The 16471-nt window shown below is 41.8% G+C and overlaps 1 protein-coding gene and 1 long non-coding RNA gene across 14 annotated transcripts in view; one reads left to right on the plus strand and one right to left on the minus strand.

Moving 5' to 3' along the window:
- glra3 (glycine receptor, alpha 3) overlaps positions 1-16471 on the plus strand; it is a 135627-nt gene that overhangs the window by 64735 nt on the left and 54421 nt on the right. For 11 of the 13 annotated variants that reach the window (XM_061830002.1, XM_061830006.1, XM_061829997.1 and 8 more), the window contains one exon: positions 11549-11772. In XM_061830002.1, the coding sequence (XP_061685986.1) occupies positions 11549-11772 (224 nt within the window). Of the gene's footprint in view, positions 1-6633; positions 6858-6911; positions 7061-11548; positions 11773-16471 lie in introns of those variants that run through there. The other 2 variants (XM_061830007.1, XM_061830008.1) reach the window with 2 other exon arrangements.
- The window catches only part of LOC133506161 (uncharacterized), a 41113-nt gene that overhangs the window by 23812 nt on the left and 830 nt on the right, over positions 1-16471 (minus strand). The gene's annotated exons all lie outside the window — the stretch shown is intronic.

Here is a 16471-nt window from a genome sequence, read left to right on the forward strand (position 1 = left end):
CCATATAGGAGAGTGCTCACTACACAGGCTTGGACTTGAGTGTGCTCTGTCAACTTGGTGTTTCTCCAAGTTCTCTTGTTGAGTCTAGCCATTGTAGTAACAGCTTTGCAGATGCATCTCTCTATCCCTGGGTCTAGAGAGAGAGTCAGAGATGGTAGGACCTAGATATTCAAAGTCGTGAACAGCATTGCTTTGTTAAGAGAGTCTAATTTCGGGTGGAGAGCCTATATCCTGCTCCATGACTTGCGTTTTCTTACGGCTGATTGTCAACCTAAAAGCCTCGTGTGTGTAGCTGAGGCAGTCCATGAGCATTTGAAGCTCTTCCGCTTTGTGGGTCGTGATTGCTGCGTCGTCCATAAAAAGATGATCACGGAGACATTTCTGCTGGACCTTGGATTTGGCCTTGAGCCGAGAGGTTATAGAGTTTGCTGTCTGATCTAGTTCAAATATAGATGCCCTCAGTGGCTTATCCAAAGGCGTGCTTCAACAGGACACCCAAAAAATATTCTGAACAGTGTTGGAACAAGGACACAGCCCTGTTTCACACCGCTCTTGATCTTAAAACTCCGAGATTGAGCTATTGAAGACGACTATAGTCATTCATTCATGTAATTGTGGAAGAATTTAATGATTAATAGCAGCCCAGGTGGGGACCATATTTTTCTTGAAGATACCATCCCTGCTGATGTAAGGCCTTCATCAGGTTTATGAAGGTACAAAGAGTGCCAGTGTTTGTTATTCGCATTTCTCCTGCAGCTGTCTGAGGGAGAAGACCACATCGATGATGAATCTGTTGGGACACAAACCATACTGAGATTCGGGGTAGATTTTCTCTGCAAGTACCTTGAGACTCTTCAGAGCAACTGTAACAAACAGCTTCCCAACAATGGTCAAGAGGGAGCTGCCACGGTAGTTGTTACAGTCATACATGTCATCTTTGTTTTTGTCTTAGGTGATGATGCTGGCATCCCTCATGTCTTGTGGTACTTCCCCCACCCTCCAAGCACAGGCAGAGGAGATGGTGCAGCTCTTCAGCCAGGGCATTTTGTAGCACATAAGGACCTTGGCTAGGATAGTGTCGTTCCCTGGGGCTTTACCAGTGGTGAGGGAGTTCATGTTGTCTTGGAGTTCTTCGAGGATTGGTTCGCTGTCCAACTCCTCTAGCATAGGCAGACGATCAATAGCATTGAGGGCATCTTCTGAAACAATGGCCTCCCTAGTGTAGAGGTGGGAATAATTCTCAACCCAATGTTCCATTTCTTTTGGTCAGTATTTGAGGATGTTACTGGAAGAGGATTTTAGAGATGCTGTTTTCATTTGTATTGGTAAAAATGGCTGCTTGACACTGTCATACATCTCTTTGATGTTGGCAGTGTCAGCTAGAGTCTGGACATTCGAGCAGAGCTGGAGGCAATTGACATTGGCACACCTCCGGCCAACCTGCGAGACTTTTCTGCGGGCTTCCCATCGGGTCAGCAGGTTCTGTTTGCTGTGGCTAAATTTATAGACAGTTTCTGTCACAACCCATCGATACGGAGGGAGGACCCAGATGCAGGACTCGGGAGACACAGGTAATTCGGGAAAAACGTTTTTTGCTCCAAGGTCGGGGATCTGGCAGACAGGCAGGTGTAGCACCGGTAGTCAGGATATCGGGCGTAGAGAGCAGGTCCGCGGGCAGACAGGAGTCGGTATACGGGAGATCGATCAAAGGCGGAAGTGTCAAAGGAGTCAGGCTTACGGGGTCGGTCGGAGAACAGGCGGAGGTCGGTACACACAGGTTCACGATCAGAGATACGGGAGTGCAGGAACGGGGCATGGGTTGCAACGATCTGGCGAAGGACCAGTCGTCCCCAGGGTCCTATATACACCGGGGCCAATCAGCCAGTGTGAGGCGCAAGTGTGTGCCTCCTGGTCAGCGCGACCGCGCAGGGACCCGCACAACCAAGGCTGGACCAGCAGCACCATGACAGTTTCAGACATAAGGCAGTCCCAGGCTTCTTAGCTTCAACTGCAGGTCTTATATCCACAGTTTAAGTTTTAAACCAGTGTGTTGAGTTTTTGGTTTGCTTTCCAAATGCCAACATTGGTGAGGTGTACACAATGTCAAGTATTCCCATCTTTCCTGGCCTTTGTTGCTCTGCCAGCCTGGTAGACACTTTTCTTGAGCTGTGGCAAACTCTGCTGCCTTTGATGGGTTTTGCGTGTTCCTGGTGTTGATGTGTGGTCAGACATCTCTCTTTGAGTGACAGGTTCTTCTGGTCTGTAGTTCACCTTGCTGCACAGTAACAAGTGGTCCGTATTGCAGTCAGCGCTTTGGTAGCTGCGTGTTGTGTTGTCTTGCTATCTTGTACAACAAATAGACCAGACGTATTTCAAGGATTCAATCTTCACTCACAAGTTGTCAACCATGTACCATTAACCAGGCAACTTCCGTATCTTTTATATACTATATATCCAGCTACTGACCATGCCAGGTAATGTAGTTGTTATTCTCTCGAAACTATAACACCACACGGGTGAGCTCAATTCATGGGAGCCCGGAACGTCTAAGAACACAATCAAGTTGGTGATAGTGCTAGGAGGTGGGGTGTCTCCAGGAGACTTGATGTATTGGTTTATGGTGCTCATTCGTGATGGATCTATGTGCCTACACCACGCCAATCCACCCCTGAAGTCACCAAAAGTCTCGAACCCTCAAGTACAAATGGGCAACCATTTTTTTGGCCTCCGGAATGGCCCACGCCGGCCAAGCTGTTCCGCATCCTGCTAATAGGAGCCGCCATTGAGGTTAACCCCCGGGCCTGTCCTGCCTCTGCTGTGTCTGCTCAAAACCGATCCATCAAAACATGACGTCTATTTGCTAGATCAAGTGGAACGGTTGGTGCCACCTCACTCGATGCTCGAAATTAAGCTCAAGTCGGGACTGGACTGACCGCTACGTAGCCCCATGTTGCGCCACTCGTCCACCACCAGACGCAAACTGCCAAACTAAGCCTCGACAAGTTCCCTCCGCGTTCCGCATCCTGCAGTTAAACTGCAACGAACTAGCGTCCAAGGTACAGAAATAGAGACTATATGTTGCGGAACGAGATCCTCTTCGTCGCTGTCCAAGAAACCAAGCGAACTCAGCGGTCAAATCTACACAAGATCAGCGACTATAGCATTCCACGAAACAACCACAACCAGGATGCTGGAGGGGGCCTGGCATTTATCATCCATCATAGCGTGAACTATCGTGTCGTCCAGCCACCTGCCACAAACTTCCCCGTTGTCGATCAACAATGTTTGGCCCTCCGGGTTGTTCAAAGTAGCCATTTTCAACTATTACGTCCCGTCGGCATCTTCCTGTCCGGCTGGCTACTCTGCATCAATCGTCCAACTACTAGCCGGCAACCACAACCTGGTCCTTGGCGACCTGAACGGTCACTCCCCGGCGTGCGACCCCCACCTCCCCAGTGACCGTCGTGGAGATGACCTTACTGATGAAATTGACTCATCAACGTTTGGAATTCTCAACGACTCCGCCACTCGACTCACGGCACACTCCGTTAGCTCCCTTGACATTAGTCTCGCTAGCTCTGACCTCTTAGCCAACTGCTTGTGGTCAGTCAAGACTTCGGTAGCGTCTGATCATCTCCCTATAATGATCACGCTGGAAAAATCAGAGGAATTCGTCGTGTCGGAAAAACGTACCTACCTCAACTTTAAAAAAGGCGAAATGGGATGATTTTATGGCTTTCATCAAAGCCAACCTGGAAGATGCCCCTACCAATGTTTTTCCAGTGAAAAACATTTCCGTACCATGGTGAATTGAGCGGCCAAACGATACGTTCCTTCCAGCCGAAGACCAAAGGTCCGCCTAAACTACCCTAGCTCAACAGCCTTTCTTGCCGATGAACATGACACTATCCGGCAAGCGGACCCATCCGATTCTCGACTTCCCAACATCAAATGCCAGATTAACCGTCTGGTGTCCGAGCACCGGCAAAATCAGTGGATTGAACAAATTGAAAAATCCAGCCTCCAGAGGCCTAAAAAGTTCCGGCCTACCATCAGAGCCTAGAGCAATCCAACCAAACGGCCAGACAACGCTTCCATTGAATTTAACTGGGTCCAATCAAAAAACGACGAGACGCATGTCAACGTTTCAATCGACAATTTGTTGAACATCCACCTTCCAACCGTTCCATTCGATCTACATTGCACTCCCTCCATGGAATGCCATGCGAAAACCATCCTCTCTTCACAACGCCGCAAGTCCGAGCGGCCATCAAAGCGTCCAAAAACTCCAAGACACTGGGGCCTGATGGCATATGCCCGGTGATAATGAACCACCTTGGACCGAAGGCTATCCAATACCTCACCGACATCTCCAAAATTGCATTGGCCACCCTGGACATTTCAACCATATGAAAACACGGCTGTCATGCCGCTTCCCAAACCAGGGACACCTATCGGTGACGGCAAGTTCTATCAACCAATCAGTCTGTTGTCTCCGCTGGCCAAAACGCTTGAGCTTCTAATCCTCCCCACCCTGAGCAAGTCGCTGACAACTGCCAGTCACCAGTATGGCTTCAAAAGCTGTTCATCACCTGGAACGTCGAACAGTCAATGAGACTGAACATCCAAATCGGAGGCAATCGGATTCCTAATATCCGTAATCCAAAAATCCTTGGCGTCACCTTCGATCCCTCGTTGACTTTTACATGAACACACAAAAATCATGCGCTCCAAACTCAATACGCTTTGCCGGCACCAAGTGGGGCCAGACTAAGCAGACCATCCTGACGATGGATAAGGCCATCGGAAGATGGATCCTGAACCACGCAGCGCCTGTGTGGACTCCCAACCTGAAGCCAACTCCCTGGGACTCCCTCCAAGCAGCTCATAACACTGTCCTTCGAGCCACCACAGGCTGCCACAAAATGGCTTCCATCTATCACCTACACCCCGAGTCAAAACCCGAAACATAGCTGAAACTCCTTCCGGTATGCGAGCACAATGTGATGCTCAAGAAAGAATATGCGCTTCAGTGCTACCTCGCCGGACATCCTAATCACGAGATGACAAGGCAAGACGCGTGCCCCAGAGCGTTGTGCAAAACCATCCGAGATATCGAGCCATCGATCAAGCAGTACATTCATCGGCCGTCCGTCGATGTCTTTTAAGAAAAGGTAGATAAACGAGGGTTTAGAGAAAGACATCTGAAAGAAATATTTAAACTGACCATTTTCTTCACAAAATATACTACTAAGGGTGCTATTGACCTGAGATTTTTTTTTTACCCGTTTGGAAAAACCCAAGTAATCCATACATACAAAGAAAGTAGAATAAGACCAGAAAAGAAGTTGTGTATGATAATGTGAAATGGCGCAGGCAAAAGGTATTGAACACATAAAGAAAAGGAGGTGAAAAAAAGCATGTAAACCCAATACAACACCTAAAATCCACCAATAATCAAACAGCAATGCAGCCCCTTGTCAGTGCAAATGAATATTAGTTGGTTCAGTCTTAAATGATGGCCTACAAAAAGGTCTCATTGCCAAGGTGTAAGTCAAGACACATTTCATATGTAAGAGAAAATGGCTCTCTCAAGACCATTGCAAACTAATTGATGCAGACTGAAAATGGAAATAACTACTCACGGTCAATATTTAAAATCATTATAGATTAATTGAATAATTGCTGCTTAGGTTGTCTGGTGGCTGAACCGCTAATGCTATGTAGCAATATCCATCCATCCATCCATCCATTTTCCTCACCAATTATCCTCACAAGGGTCACGGGAGTGCTGGAGCCTATCCCACCTGCCATTGGGCAGGAGGCAGAGTACACGCTGAATTGGTTTCCAGCCAATCCCAGGAAACATTGAGACACGCAACAATCTCTGGCTAATGCATGTTTTTGGGATGTGTGAGGAAACTGTAACACCCAGAGAAAAGCCACGCAGGCACGGAGAGAACATGCAGACTCCACACAGGGCGACGCCAGGATCTGAACCACGGTCCTCAGAACTGTGAGGCCAGCGCATTACAGCTGCTCCACCTGTAGCATAAATACTCATACTTAAAATAAAACTACTTAGCAGCAACCTAAATATCTTAGTTTTACCTTTGTAGGTAGAATAGATCAGCTTGAGATCTGTGACATACTTTATATACATAAACAGTGTTCACTTTAATGTATTTTAAGCTTAACATTGATGCAAAACAATAAGGTTTTATTTATTTAAATGGTATGGAATACAAAATTATACTGTGCGGTGGGGGTGAGGAGTGGGGGCAATAATTTATGATGAGGTGGAAGCAGCAGATTGACCAAACAATATTTTCCCCTTTTCAGCTCAGACTCGAGGAGTATAGAATGTTGGAAATAAAAAAAAAATAAAATAAAATAAAAGGTACTAAGCACGACCATCAGTCATACCACAGTGGATGCATCCCATACAGTTAACAATCCTGCTTTTAATTAAATGATGCAGAGTGATTTCAAATGTTGAACTAAAATTCTCGGGAATTCATATGACTACTTAAAGAGTTACTTTTATTTTTTTTTTATCACATGAGGGTTACACTAAACTGTGAGGTTCAGTACATTGCTCAAACTATATTTCTGTTACATGCAACCTGTTGGTTAGTTTCTGTGCAGTCATCAAACCAAAGTAGGGGAGGGGAGAGTTGCTGTGACTGCTTTTGGAACTTGGTAGACACTTGTGGGGGAGGGAAATGCACCTGCATGAGACGTTGCTTTTAATTACATGGATTGACATGTAAGTCACCATGTTTATTTATACTAAAATGAACGATTGTTCAAGTTGGTGATGTTGGTGTCAACTATCTATGTTTGTTTTGCCTGAGGTAATATTTTTGAATCTCAACCGTCGAATTATCTAAATTTCCTTTCAACATGAGGTTTGCGGTGCTCTGAATTTCCTTGGTGGAAGTGAATGCATCGTCTAAAACACAATCAAGCTTGCTGCAGAACCTACGAGGCTTGTGAAAAGCTATTTATGTGGCGACCTGGAAGAAAAACGAATGAAAACAATTTAGATCTAATCGAGGTAAGACATATTTGATATTTCATCATACTATTGTTAGTTTTTAATTGTCCGTGGGATTTTCAGGCAGAATGAAACTGTTGCTAACGTCAGCAAACCTTTCTATTTTTTCCCCCACTTTCATTATGAGGACGTAAAACACGCTAAATGTGCGAATTTTTTTAAATTTTTTTCAACAATTTTTCAATTGTTAATTAAACGTGTCCTTAGATGCATCACAAAAAATAAATCAGTGTCAGAAAATAAAGAAGTTGGTGTGTCAATAAACGTAAAGAGAGATTTTGAGAATTATATCTTTGCCTTATTCTCAGCAGTTTGAAATTCGTCCTTTTTATATTACTCTACTCTACAGATGAAGGAAAAGAAGACGAGACCAGAGTAGCAGGTACATTTCAACCGGGACATAATAAAGGTAACATTGAATTTTTTACATTATATATGAACCCATAATGTTCTATAAAAAAATGAAAACTTGAAAACATCAGGTTGGTTGCCATGTTAACAGACATTTTGTAACATAATTGCAAAATTTCACTAGTGATGATATACTGTATCTCAGGAACTCCTGGATGGATTTGGCTGAAAATAATAATGCATAAAATGTGATGTTTGGGGCTGCACAGTAAATTCAACTTAATCTATAGATGCCTGAATTTGTAAGACCTCCCCCTAAAAGCTACTCTTTTAGAATCTTTGACAACAATATCTGGGAAAATACCAATGATATGCGGTCAACAATTCTTATGTGCGTAAGGAATCATGCAAAAGGTGGGATTATTCCAAGATGTCATCTTTAGTAGATATCACAGTCTCTGCAATAGAAGTATAAATTTCAAGTACAGAATTTGGACCAAGAGCATTTTATCATCCACTTGGGTTATATTTTCCCGATATTAACATGGGAAACGAGGCTTTAAAAAAGTAATTTAAAAAGGAAGCCTAAAAGGATAAAGGCTTAACTGAACGACTGATTTTACAGTTCAGTAATCCCTCGTTTTTCGTGGTTAGAGAACCACCCGTGAAAGTAAAAAACCGCCAAGTAGGGGTAAATGGGTTTATTTATTTATTTGATTCATAGGTCCTTGTTGTTTCAATGGGGATGCCGCATTATACCCTATCAAGACGGCTTCCCGCTACAGTACTGAACTAATGTATGCAAGCTGTTTCATGTATTTATTTTTGGCTTCATTGGTCCATGTCATGGCGCATTGGTACGCAGCGATCCGGCTATTTTTTTTCTTTTTTTGGGGGGGGGGGGGGCTCAGATATTCGCGATGCACTGAATCCGCTATAGGTGATGCGCAAAGTAGAGAGGGTTTACTGTAATAGTTTTGTGCAATTGAAGAGTATTCAGACTTATTTTTGTTCTAATACAGCTTGCCATGATTTAAAAAATCTGGACATTTAGATGTTTTTTTTCCAGTGATTTTGTGATTTGTATTGAACTTTGAGGTTGGCAGTTCTGTACTACTGTCAAGAGGATATCGCGGTAGTGTGTCTATAATTCTGTTACCATGTCTCTTTAGAACCTCCCTGAAAATAATTTGTGTCAAAAACCATGAGTTCAAGTCACTGAAAAGACACAAAATCTTACTCAATGAATTGTTTCTCATTATTTCTTGTTGGAAAAATAGTTACTGTAATTATTTTTAGAAAGGTTTAACTTCTCTACATAAAACAGAAGAGAAAGACTAAGATCTTTCTTTTCAGAAAACTTAGATGTAAAATGGCAAAATGATTAAAAGCAAGTGGAGTAAAATATTTTCACTAGAATTAGGATAAATTCACTTTATAAGATTGTTTTTGCTATGTATATAGCACAGCAGAATTGTCATACTTTTACTGTTTATCTAATACAAAACAATTTTCAGTGTGGATGCCAGTACATTTCTTCATTTCTGATTTCTGTTTCAGGTCCGGATCACATATTTTTTCCCAGAAAGAAATTTCATTCAAAGCCTTGTAGTTATGAAGCAAATGGAGCAGTATTGTGACAGCTAGGAGCATAGAGTTATAATAAATTAAGATGTCATTTGACAAATGCATTTTGTATTTCTTTGGGTTGTCTCTGAGTTATATTAAAATTGGTTTCATGATTTTAAACCTTTGTGTTTGAGATTTATTTCCCCCCCCCCAAAAAAAAAAACCTGAAATCTTGAGGGGGCAAATTTTTTGCATAGGCTAGTTGCATAGTTTTTCACGGCACTGTAGATGCAGAACCAATTCTCTGCAATCATGATTGGAGGGATATTCAAAATAAAATTCACAATTCAATTATGTCACAAAAAAGGGGAAAGTAGACATATATATTTTTTTTAAACAACAATGGATACTAAATACTACAGTTGTATTAAAAAAGGTATTCTGCTATCAAGTCTTAAATCTCACTTTCATTTTAAAATAGGGGAAACTTACAACGGTGAATTAAAACACATGGTATTTAATTTAGCTGCACTATATGTTTCTGAAATAAGTCTCCAAAATATGAGCAATACAGTGTCTTTTGTTTGAATAATATTGAGAGCGAAATTTTAAAATCAAACGTGTGTGTGTCATCAAATCTGCCTAGCAACAAGGGGCCCAAGTCCACAAAACTACATAAAAATAAGATTGGCTTTTAGTTGGGTTTTTAGTTGGAGTGTTTTGCAATCTAAAGTGATATTCTGGCTCTCTAAACCCCTCTAGTGATGGCTATGTGAGTTGCATCATTCCAGCTATAGTGGAAGTGGTGGTCCTCACAATGAACTCAGAGAGTCATAGTCCACACAAAGTAGCAAAAACATGTACAGGTGTGTGTGTGTGTGTGTGTGTGTGTGTGTGTGTGTGTGTGTGTGGTTACCCGAATGTTTAAAATATCAACAGTACAAGATTTTTAATTTGCATGCATACAACAGTTTTACAACTAGCTTTCTTTATTTACATGTCAGGTCATTTTTTTGCTGGAGGTGCAGATGGTCCAACAGAGGGCTTTATTTTAGAGAAGAACATTGTGATGGGGAGTTGTTGTCTTTGTTTTTTCTTCTGCTCCAAAATTCCTCTGTACAAAGACATAATCCCCTCAACACAAACTCGACAGCTCATGTTGTCGTCTATTTCCAGTGCAAAGTTTTGCACTTCCCTTATCATGTTCGACAGTGTTTGCAGGTTCTCCAGGGTAAGGCCATGGTTTTCAGGTTCCTCCTTGTCTTTGCCATCATCTATATCCTCATTTGCAGACTTTGTCAAGTCAAGAAAGTCATTGTCAGTCAGTCGTTCCGAGTGGGAATAAATTAAGGCACAGATATATTGCTGTGTTATGTCCACAAATCCCTCATCCCTAATATTGTGAGCCAGCTTCCCCGCCTTCTCCACTGCTGAGTCATGAATTTCATCAGGCATGGACCCGGTCCTGCTTTTCATCAATGTGTGTGGAGAGGGTCGACTCCTTCAGATTTCTGGGAGTCTACATCACAGATAAATTCACCTGGACTGTAAATACCATGGTGGCGGTGAAAAAGGCCCAGCAGCGACTCCTCTTCCTGAGAGTGTTCAGGAAGAACAATCTGAAAGTTAAGATGCTGCTGGCTTTCTACAGAACTGCTGTGGAGAGCATCATCACAAACTGCGTCACAGTGTGGCATGTTGGATGTACAACAGCAGACAGGAAAGCTCTGCTAAGAGCGATCAACAATGCCCAGAAGGTCAATGGCTGCTCTCTGCTCTCGCTATCACAGCAAAGCTACTAACATTAAGGACTCTTCCCATCCTGGTCACCACCTTTTTAACCTGCTGCCCTCTGGCAGGCATTACAGGTCCCACAAAACATGGACAAGAAGACAGCTTTTACCCAAAACAACACCTTGAGCTTAAGACCAATAAATCTAAAATTATGCAACTACAGTTTGTTTGTTTGTTTGTGCGTTCTCTGATCAACAGTGGAGTACAAATAGGTTATATTCTTACCAATGCCTGGACATGGGAAATAAGATTATTTTTTGTAAGTTTATATCTGAGTTACTTTACCTCACTTAAGATGTTCATTTATTTTATTGATTCATTATTATGTTTATGTTTATTGATTTGTGTTGTTGGTTGGTTCATATAATGACAATAAGGCTTTTGGTTTGATTGCTTTGATTTGCATGCTAGGTTAATTAAAAAGAGTTAAAGTGTGCAAAGGTGTGAATGTGAGTGCAGCTGGTTGTTTATCTGTGCCCTATGATTGGTTGGTGACCAGTTCAAAGTGTACCCATCCTCTCGCCAAAAATTAGCTGGGAAAGGCTCCAGAATAGTCGTGACCCTATTGAGGATAAGTGGTGTAGAAAATTGGTGGATATCAGTTTCAACATTATTCAGTATGTCTTGTCTTTGGAGTGGAGATAATTTGTAAATCATTGGATTCTGTTTTTATTTATGTTTCACACAATGTCCATATTTCATTGAAAGAAATCCAGTTCAGATGCCATAAGATCAATCTCCACAATGAACCAATGTTTTTTCTTGTGCCTTTAGGACTATCGTGTGAATATCTTTCTTCGTCAGCAGTGGAATGATCCCAGGCTTGCCTATGCAGAATATCCAGATGACTCTTTGGACTTGGATCCCTCTATGTTAGACTCCATTTGGAAGCCAGATCTGTTCTTCGCCAATGAGAAGGGTGCACACTTCCACGAGGTTACAACAGACAACAAGTTGCTGCGGATTTTTAAGAACGGAAATGTTTTATACTCTATAAGGTGAGTTTACGGGTGACTGTGGTTAAAAAAATAAAAGTTAGGAAAGGATCCAGCAAACCTATGGTTCCCGCAAGGACATTGCACAAGGGATGAAGTAAAACACAACACTAAAACTATAAAATATATAGCAAAAAATAAAATAAAGTGGTTGCCTACTCAACCACCGCACATTAATCAAATTCACAATTCATTTCACTCATATTTTTTTTCTTCCGGAACATAACCCCACTTTAATCAGCAGAAAACGTTTTTTTTTTTTTTTTTTTGGTGCAGGGGGGTTGTGATGTAATGAAATCGGAAAATTATTGTTTTTAGTATCATGGCAACATGGTACTTACATTACGTACACAAATAATACAGTGAAGAAAATAAGTTTTTGAACACCCTGCTATATTGCAAGTTCTTCCACTTAGAAACCATGGAGGGGTCTGAAATTTTCATCTTAGGTGCATGTGCACTATGAGAGAGATAATGTAAAAAGAAAAATCCAGAAATTACAATGTATGATTTTTTTGATTTATTTGTGTGATACAGCTGCAAATAAGTATTTGAACACCTGTCTATCAGCTAGAATTCTGATAGAAATCCCTCAAAGAGCTATTAGTCCGTCTTTAAAAGTCCACTTCCACTCCATGTATCCTGACTCAGATTCGCCTGTGTGAGGTCGTTAGCTGCATAAAGACATCTCTCCATCCCATACAATCAGAAAGACTCAAACTTGTAACATAGCCAAGACCAAAGCGCTGTCCAAAGACACCAGAGACAAAATTGTTCAACTTCACACAGCTGGAAAGGGCTACAGAGAAATTGCCAAGCAGCTTGGTGAAAAAAGGACCACTGTTGGAGCAATCATTAGAAAATGAAAGAAGCTAAACATGATGGTAAATCTCAATCAGAGTGGAGCCCCATGCAAGATATCCCCTTAGAAAGATGAGGAATCAGCCCAGGACTACACGACAGGACTTGGTAAATTACCTGAAAAGAGCTGGGGCCACCGTTTCCAAGGTGACGACTGATAATACACTAAGATGTCATGGTTTGAATTCATGCATGACACGGAAGGTTCCCCTGCTTAAACCAACACATGTCAATTGTGCGATTTTGAGGAACAACCTCTTTCCCTCAGTCATAGCATTGAAGATGGGTCGTGGCTGGGTCTTTCAACATGACAATGACCCGAAGCACACACCCAGGAAAGGAGCCAAGGAGTGGCTCCGTAAGAAGCATATCAAGGTTCTGGCGTGGCCTAGTCAGTCTCCAGACCTAAAACCAATAGAAAATCTTTGGAAGGAGCTGAAACTCCGTGTTTCTCAGCGACAGCCCAGAAACCTGTCTGATCTAGAGAAATTCTGTGTGGAGGAATGGGCTAAAATCCCTCCTGAAGTGTATGTAAACTTGATTAACAACTACAGGAAACGTCTGAACTCTGTAATTGCAAACAAAGGCTACTGTACCAAATGTAAACATTGGTTTTCTCATGTGTTCAAATACTTATTTGCAGCTGTATCACACAAATAAATCGTTTAAAAAAATCATTCATTGTGATTTCTGGATTTTTCTTTTTAGATTATCTCTCTCACAGTGGACCTGCACCTGTCACACTCATTCGCCGTCTCAACGTGAATGTGCAGTATTTTCAGGATTTATGGATGGGATAAATATAGCGACTTCCAGGTGACCTCGTGCTTGACAGACGACATTGGAAAAAACATTCTTTTTTTTTTTCTTAAACCTGTAATATACGTGGTATTCACTCATTTATTCATATTCCATACTGCTAGTCCTCACAAGGGTGCTATAGCCTATGCAAGATGACTTGACAAGAGGGAGGCTACACCCTGAACTGGTCACCAGACAGTCACTGGGTGAAAAGAAAAAAGAAAACAATTCACACTCACATTCACAACTATGGGCAGTTGAATTTTCAATTAAGTTTCGATGTATGTTTTGGAGGTGTGGGGATAAAAAAGTATTCAGAAAAAAACCCACTTCGGCACAGGGAGGAAATACAAATATATAAAGATGAGGTTGGCTTTGAAACCGGTTTGGGAGAACTGTGAAGCAGATGACCTAACAAGTCATTCACCACATACAATATATTGCGAAGTAAAATAATGTAGGATCAGTGTTGGGAAAGTTCATTTTCTATGGAAACTCTTTCAAAGTTTATTTCATCATTCAAAAAATGAACTTGTTTATACTTCAAAATTTTGAACTAAGTTCACCAGTCCAAAAGTGACATTTCTTTTTTTCAATATTGTATGTTGCTGGCTGGTTATTTCTCGAAAAAGAAAAAAAGAAAAAACTAATTTCCTTTCCCTTTTTTCACTAGCCTATTCCATCCACACTAGGAGCCAGGGTCACCATCACCATCTGTGACCCTTGCTACTAGTGGTACACACGTCTGACTTTGGTACAGGCAGCGTGGGATTGAGACCCACTCAGTGATCTTATCAATATGTGCTGTGCAACGGACTGGTAATCAATTCAGGGTGTAGTGTGCCTTTTGCCCAATGTTAACTGATAGGCTTCAGCACTTGAGCAACTTTTGTGAGAATAAGCGGCTTGGAAAATGGACATGGACACTCAGGGGCCAACAGAAGCTTTCAGGCTACAAGCTCAAAAATATGAGAAAACGTGTCACTGAAATGTTTTTTTTTTTTCAATTATTATTAAATGAAGAATTAGCACAAAAACGGGACTGCGGTCCTTAATCTGCAGACTGCCTCACGGATCGACGCAATGAGCACCCCTGGTGTAACTGAATTTCCTTTGACTTGGGTCATTATGTTAATGACTTTCAACGTAAATGCACTCGCAGTACATGAAGCAGCTCTGAACATGCGCTTTCGGCCTAACTTCCATACATGCCCAGTACGGTTAACTTGCATTTCCTGTTTCCAGGTGAATACTGATTGTTTTGGAGTAGTCTTGTTTAGTTCACAACGTTTATTAAATAAAAACATAAATTAATGTTAGGACTACACACAATAAGCAACGTCTTTCAATATCTATTTTTTCTACTAGTAACAAATTGTACGCGGGCGATTTTTCGTGCTCGGCTGTGCAGATTTGCGAGCACAGAGGCGCGCGAGCTCGTTCGCGCTCGTCAAATGTGAGTGACTGTTCCAGGATGAAGTGCAGAAGTAGATCTCTCTGCGGAAGGAGCAAAGTGAAGAGAAAGGAATTCACAATGCGGTGTTTTCCTCTTCAGGACACAATGTCCGATTTGTTTAGTTTAAAGCAAAACAAGAACACATTTTGTACCAACATCATCACATATGAAACGTACAATATTTTTAAAGTTTTAATTTCACATGCAGTATTTGCATTTCAAATAAAGTGCATTTCACTTTTGCAACTGCAATAAACAAGGCATCAGTCAACGTTCTTCATTTTAGCTCAAAAATACAAAACACATTCACAAAGTTATCACAACAGCATGGAACACAATGACAAGTGACACATAAGGTCTGTACATGTACGCTAGACAAAATGTAGGGCTGTGCGGTCGCACGTAATGCCACTCTAGAATGACTATCACCTGACATCAATATAATGCTTAAAATAATGCTTGCGCTACAAAAATTAAAGCTTGGCAGATCGTGAACAATATACAACATCATTTGTCTATAGTTCAAGATCTTAATGACAGTTTTTACTTGCGGAGGGAACAAAGTGAAGAGAAATGAATTCACAACGCGGTGTCTTCCTCCTCAGAACGCAATGTGCGGTGAGGGGAGAACACCCTCAATCCAGGACTGAGACAGCACCAATCAATCATCAACTCAGTCACACCAATCAACATCCGATTTGCTGATCAAAGAGAAACAACATTCCTTTCCATTTCTTTGGCATAACAGAAAATAATACAGATCAAGAAAAAGGTACTTTGCAATACTTAAAGCCCAAGTGTCATCCTATAAACATTCTAAAATAGATATTTTAATGAAAAATACATAGAACATTATTCACTCCAATGTCTATATGAAAAAATAAATTGTAAATATAATAATAATAATAAAAGTTGCAGAATTGTCATTCTACGATATCCAAGTGGTCCCCATATTGGCTGCATCCTCCGTCCGGGACGTCACCCGGAGATTCGACAATGAAAACACCGCGAGCCCGAAGCGCATCCCTCGCTGGCAAAGTGACGCAGCACCCCGATGCCGTCCGACGCGCACATCGACATATTTCATACGTGGATCTTTTGTTACGTTAAGAGAGACCCATTACGTGGTCCGCCCCAAACTATTATTTTTTTAGTAGCTTTATACACACCTACCTGTTATTTGGAACCCAGAAAGCTCTCGTCCTCTGCACCCGTGTAATCCATTTTTCACGACGAACCGGGTCTCTCGCAAACGCATGAAGGGTAAATCCATTCTCCCGAGTGTTCAAGCAATTTCAAGCAATGCAATGAGCCGGCATTTTGGCTAACATGAAGGAACAACGAGCTACCTTTCCAGAGATAAAACAAATGGAAACAAGTCCACTTGGGGGCGCCTCTGTCCTTTACATCACTTCCTGTGTCTTCTCGAAAACAAATCCCTTGAGAGGATTTTCATGGCGGGAGTTACAAAAACCTCTATACGTTAAAATCATGTTTTGTGGTGAAAAAACGCATGGGCCCAGATTGGCTGCCGTTTCTTCATGAATAACATACTAAAAAATCATCCATTTCATGACAGTAGCC

Source organism: Syngnathoides biaculeatus, chromosome 9 (genome assembly GCF_019802595.1).
Source record: "Syngnathoides biaculeatus isolate LvHL_M chromosome 9, ASM1980259v1, whole genome shotgun sequence".
Taxonomy (NCBI): Eukaryota; Metazoa; Chordata; class Actinopteri; order Syngnathiformes; family Syngnathidae; genus Syngnathoides; species Syngnathoides biaculeatus.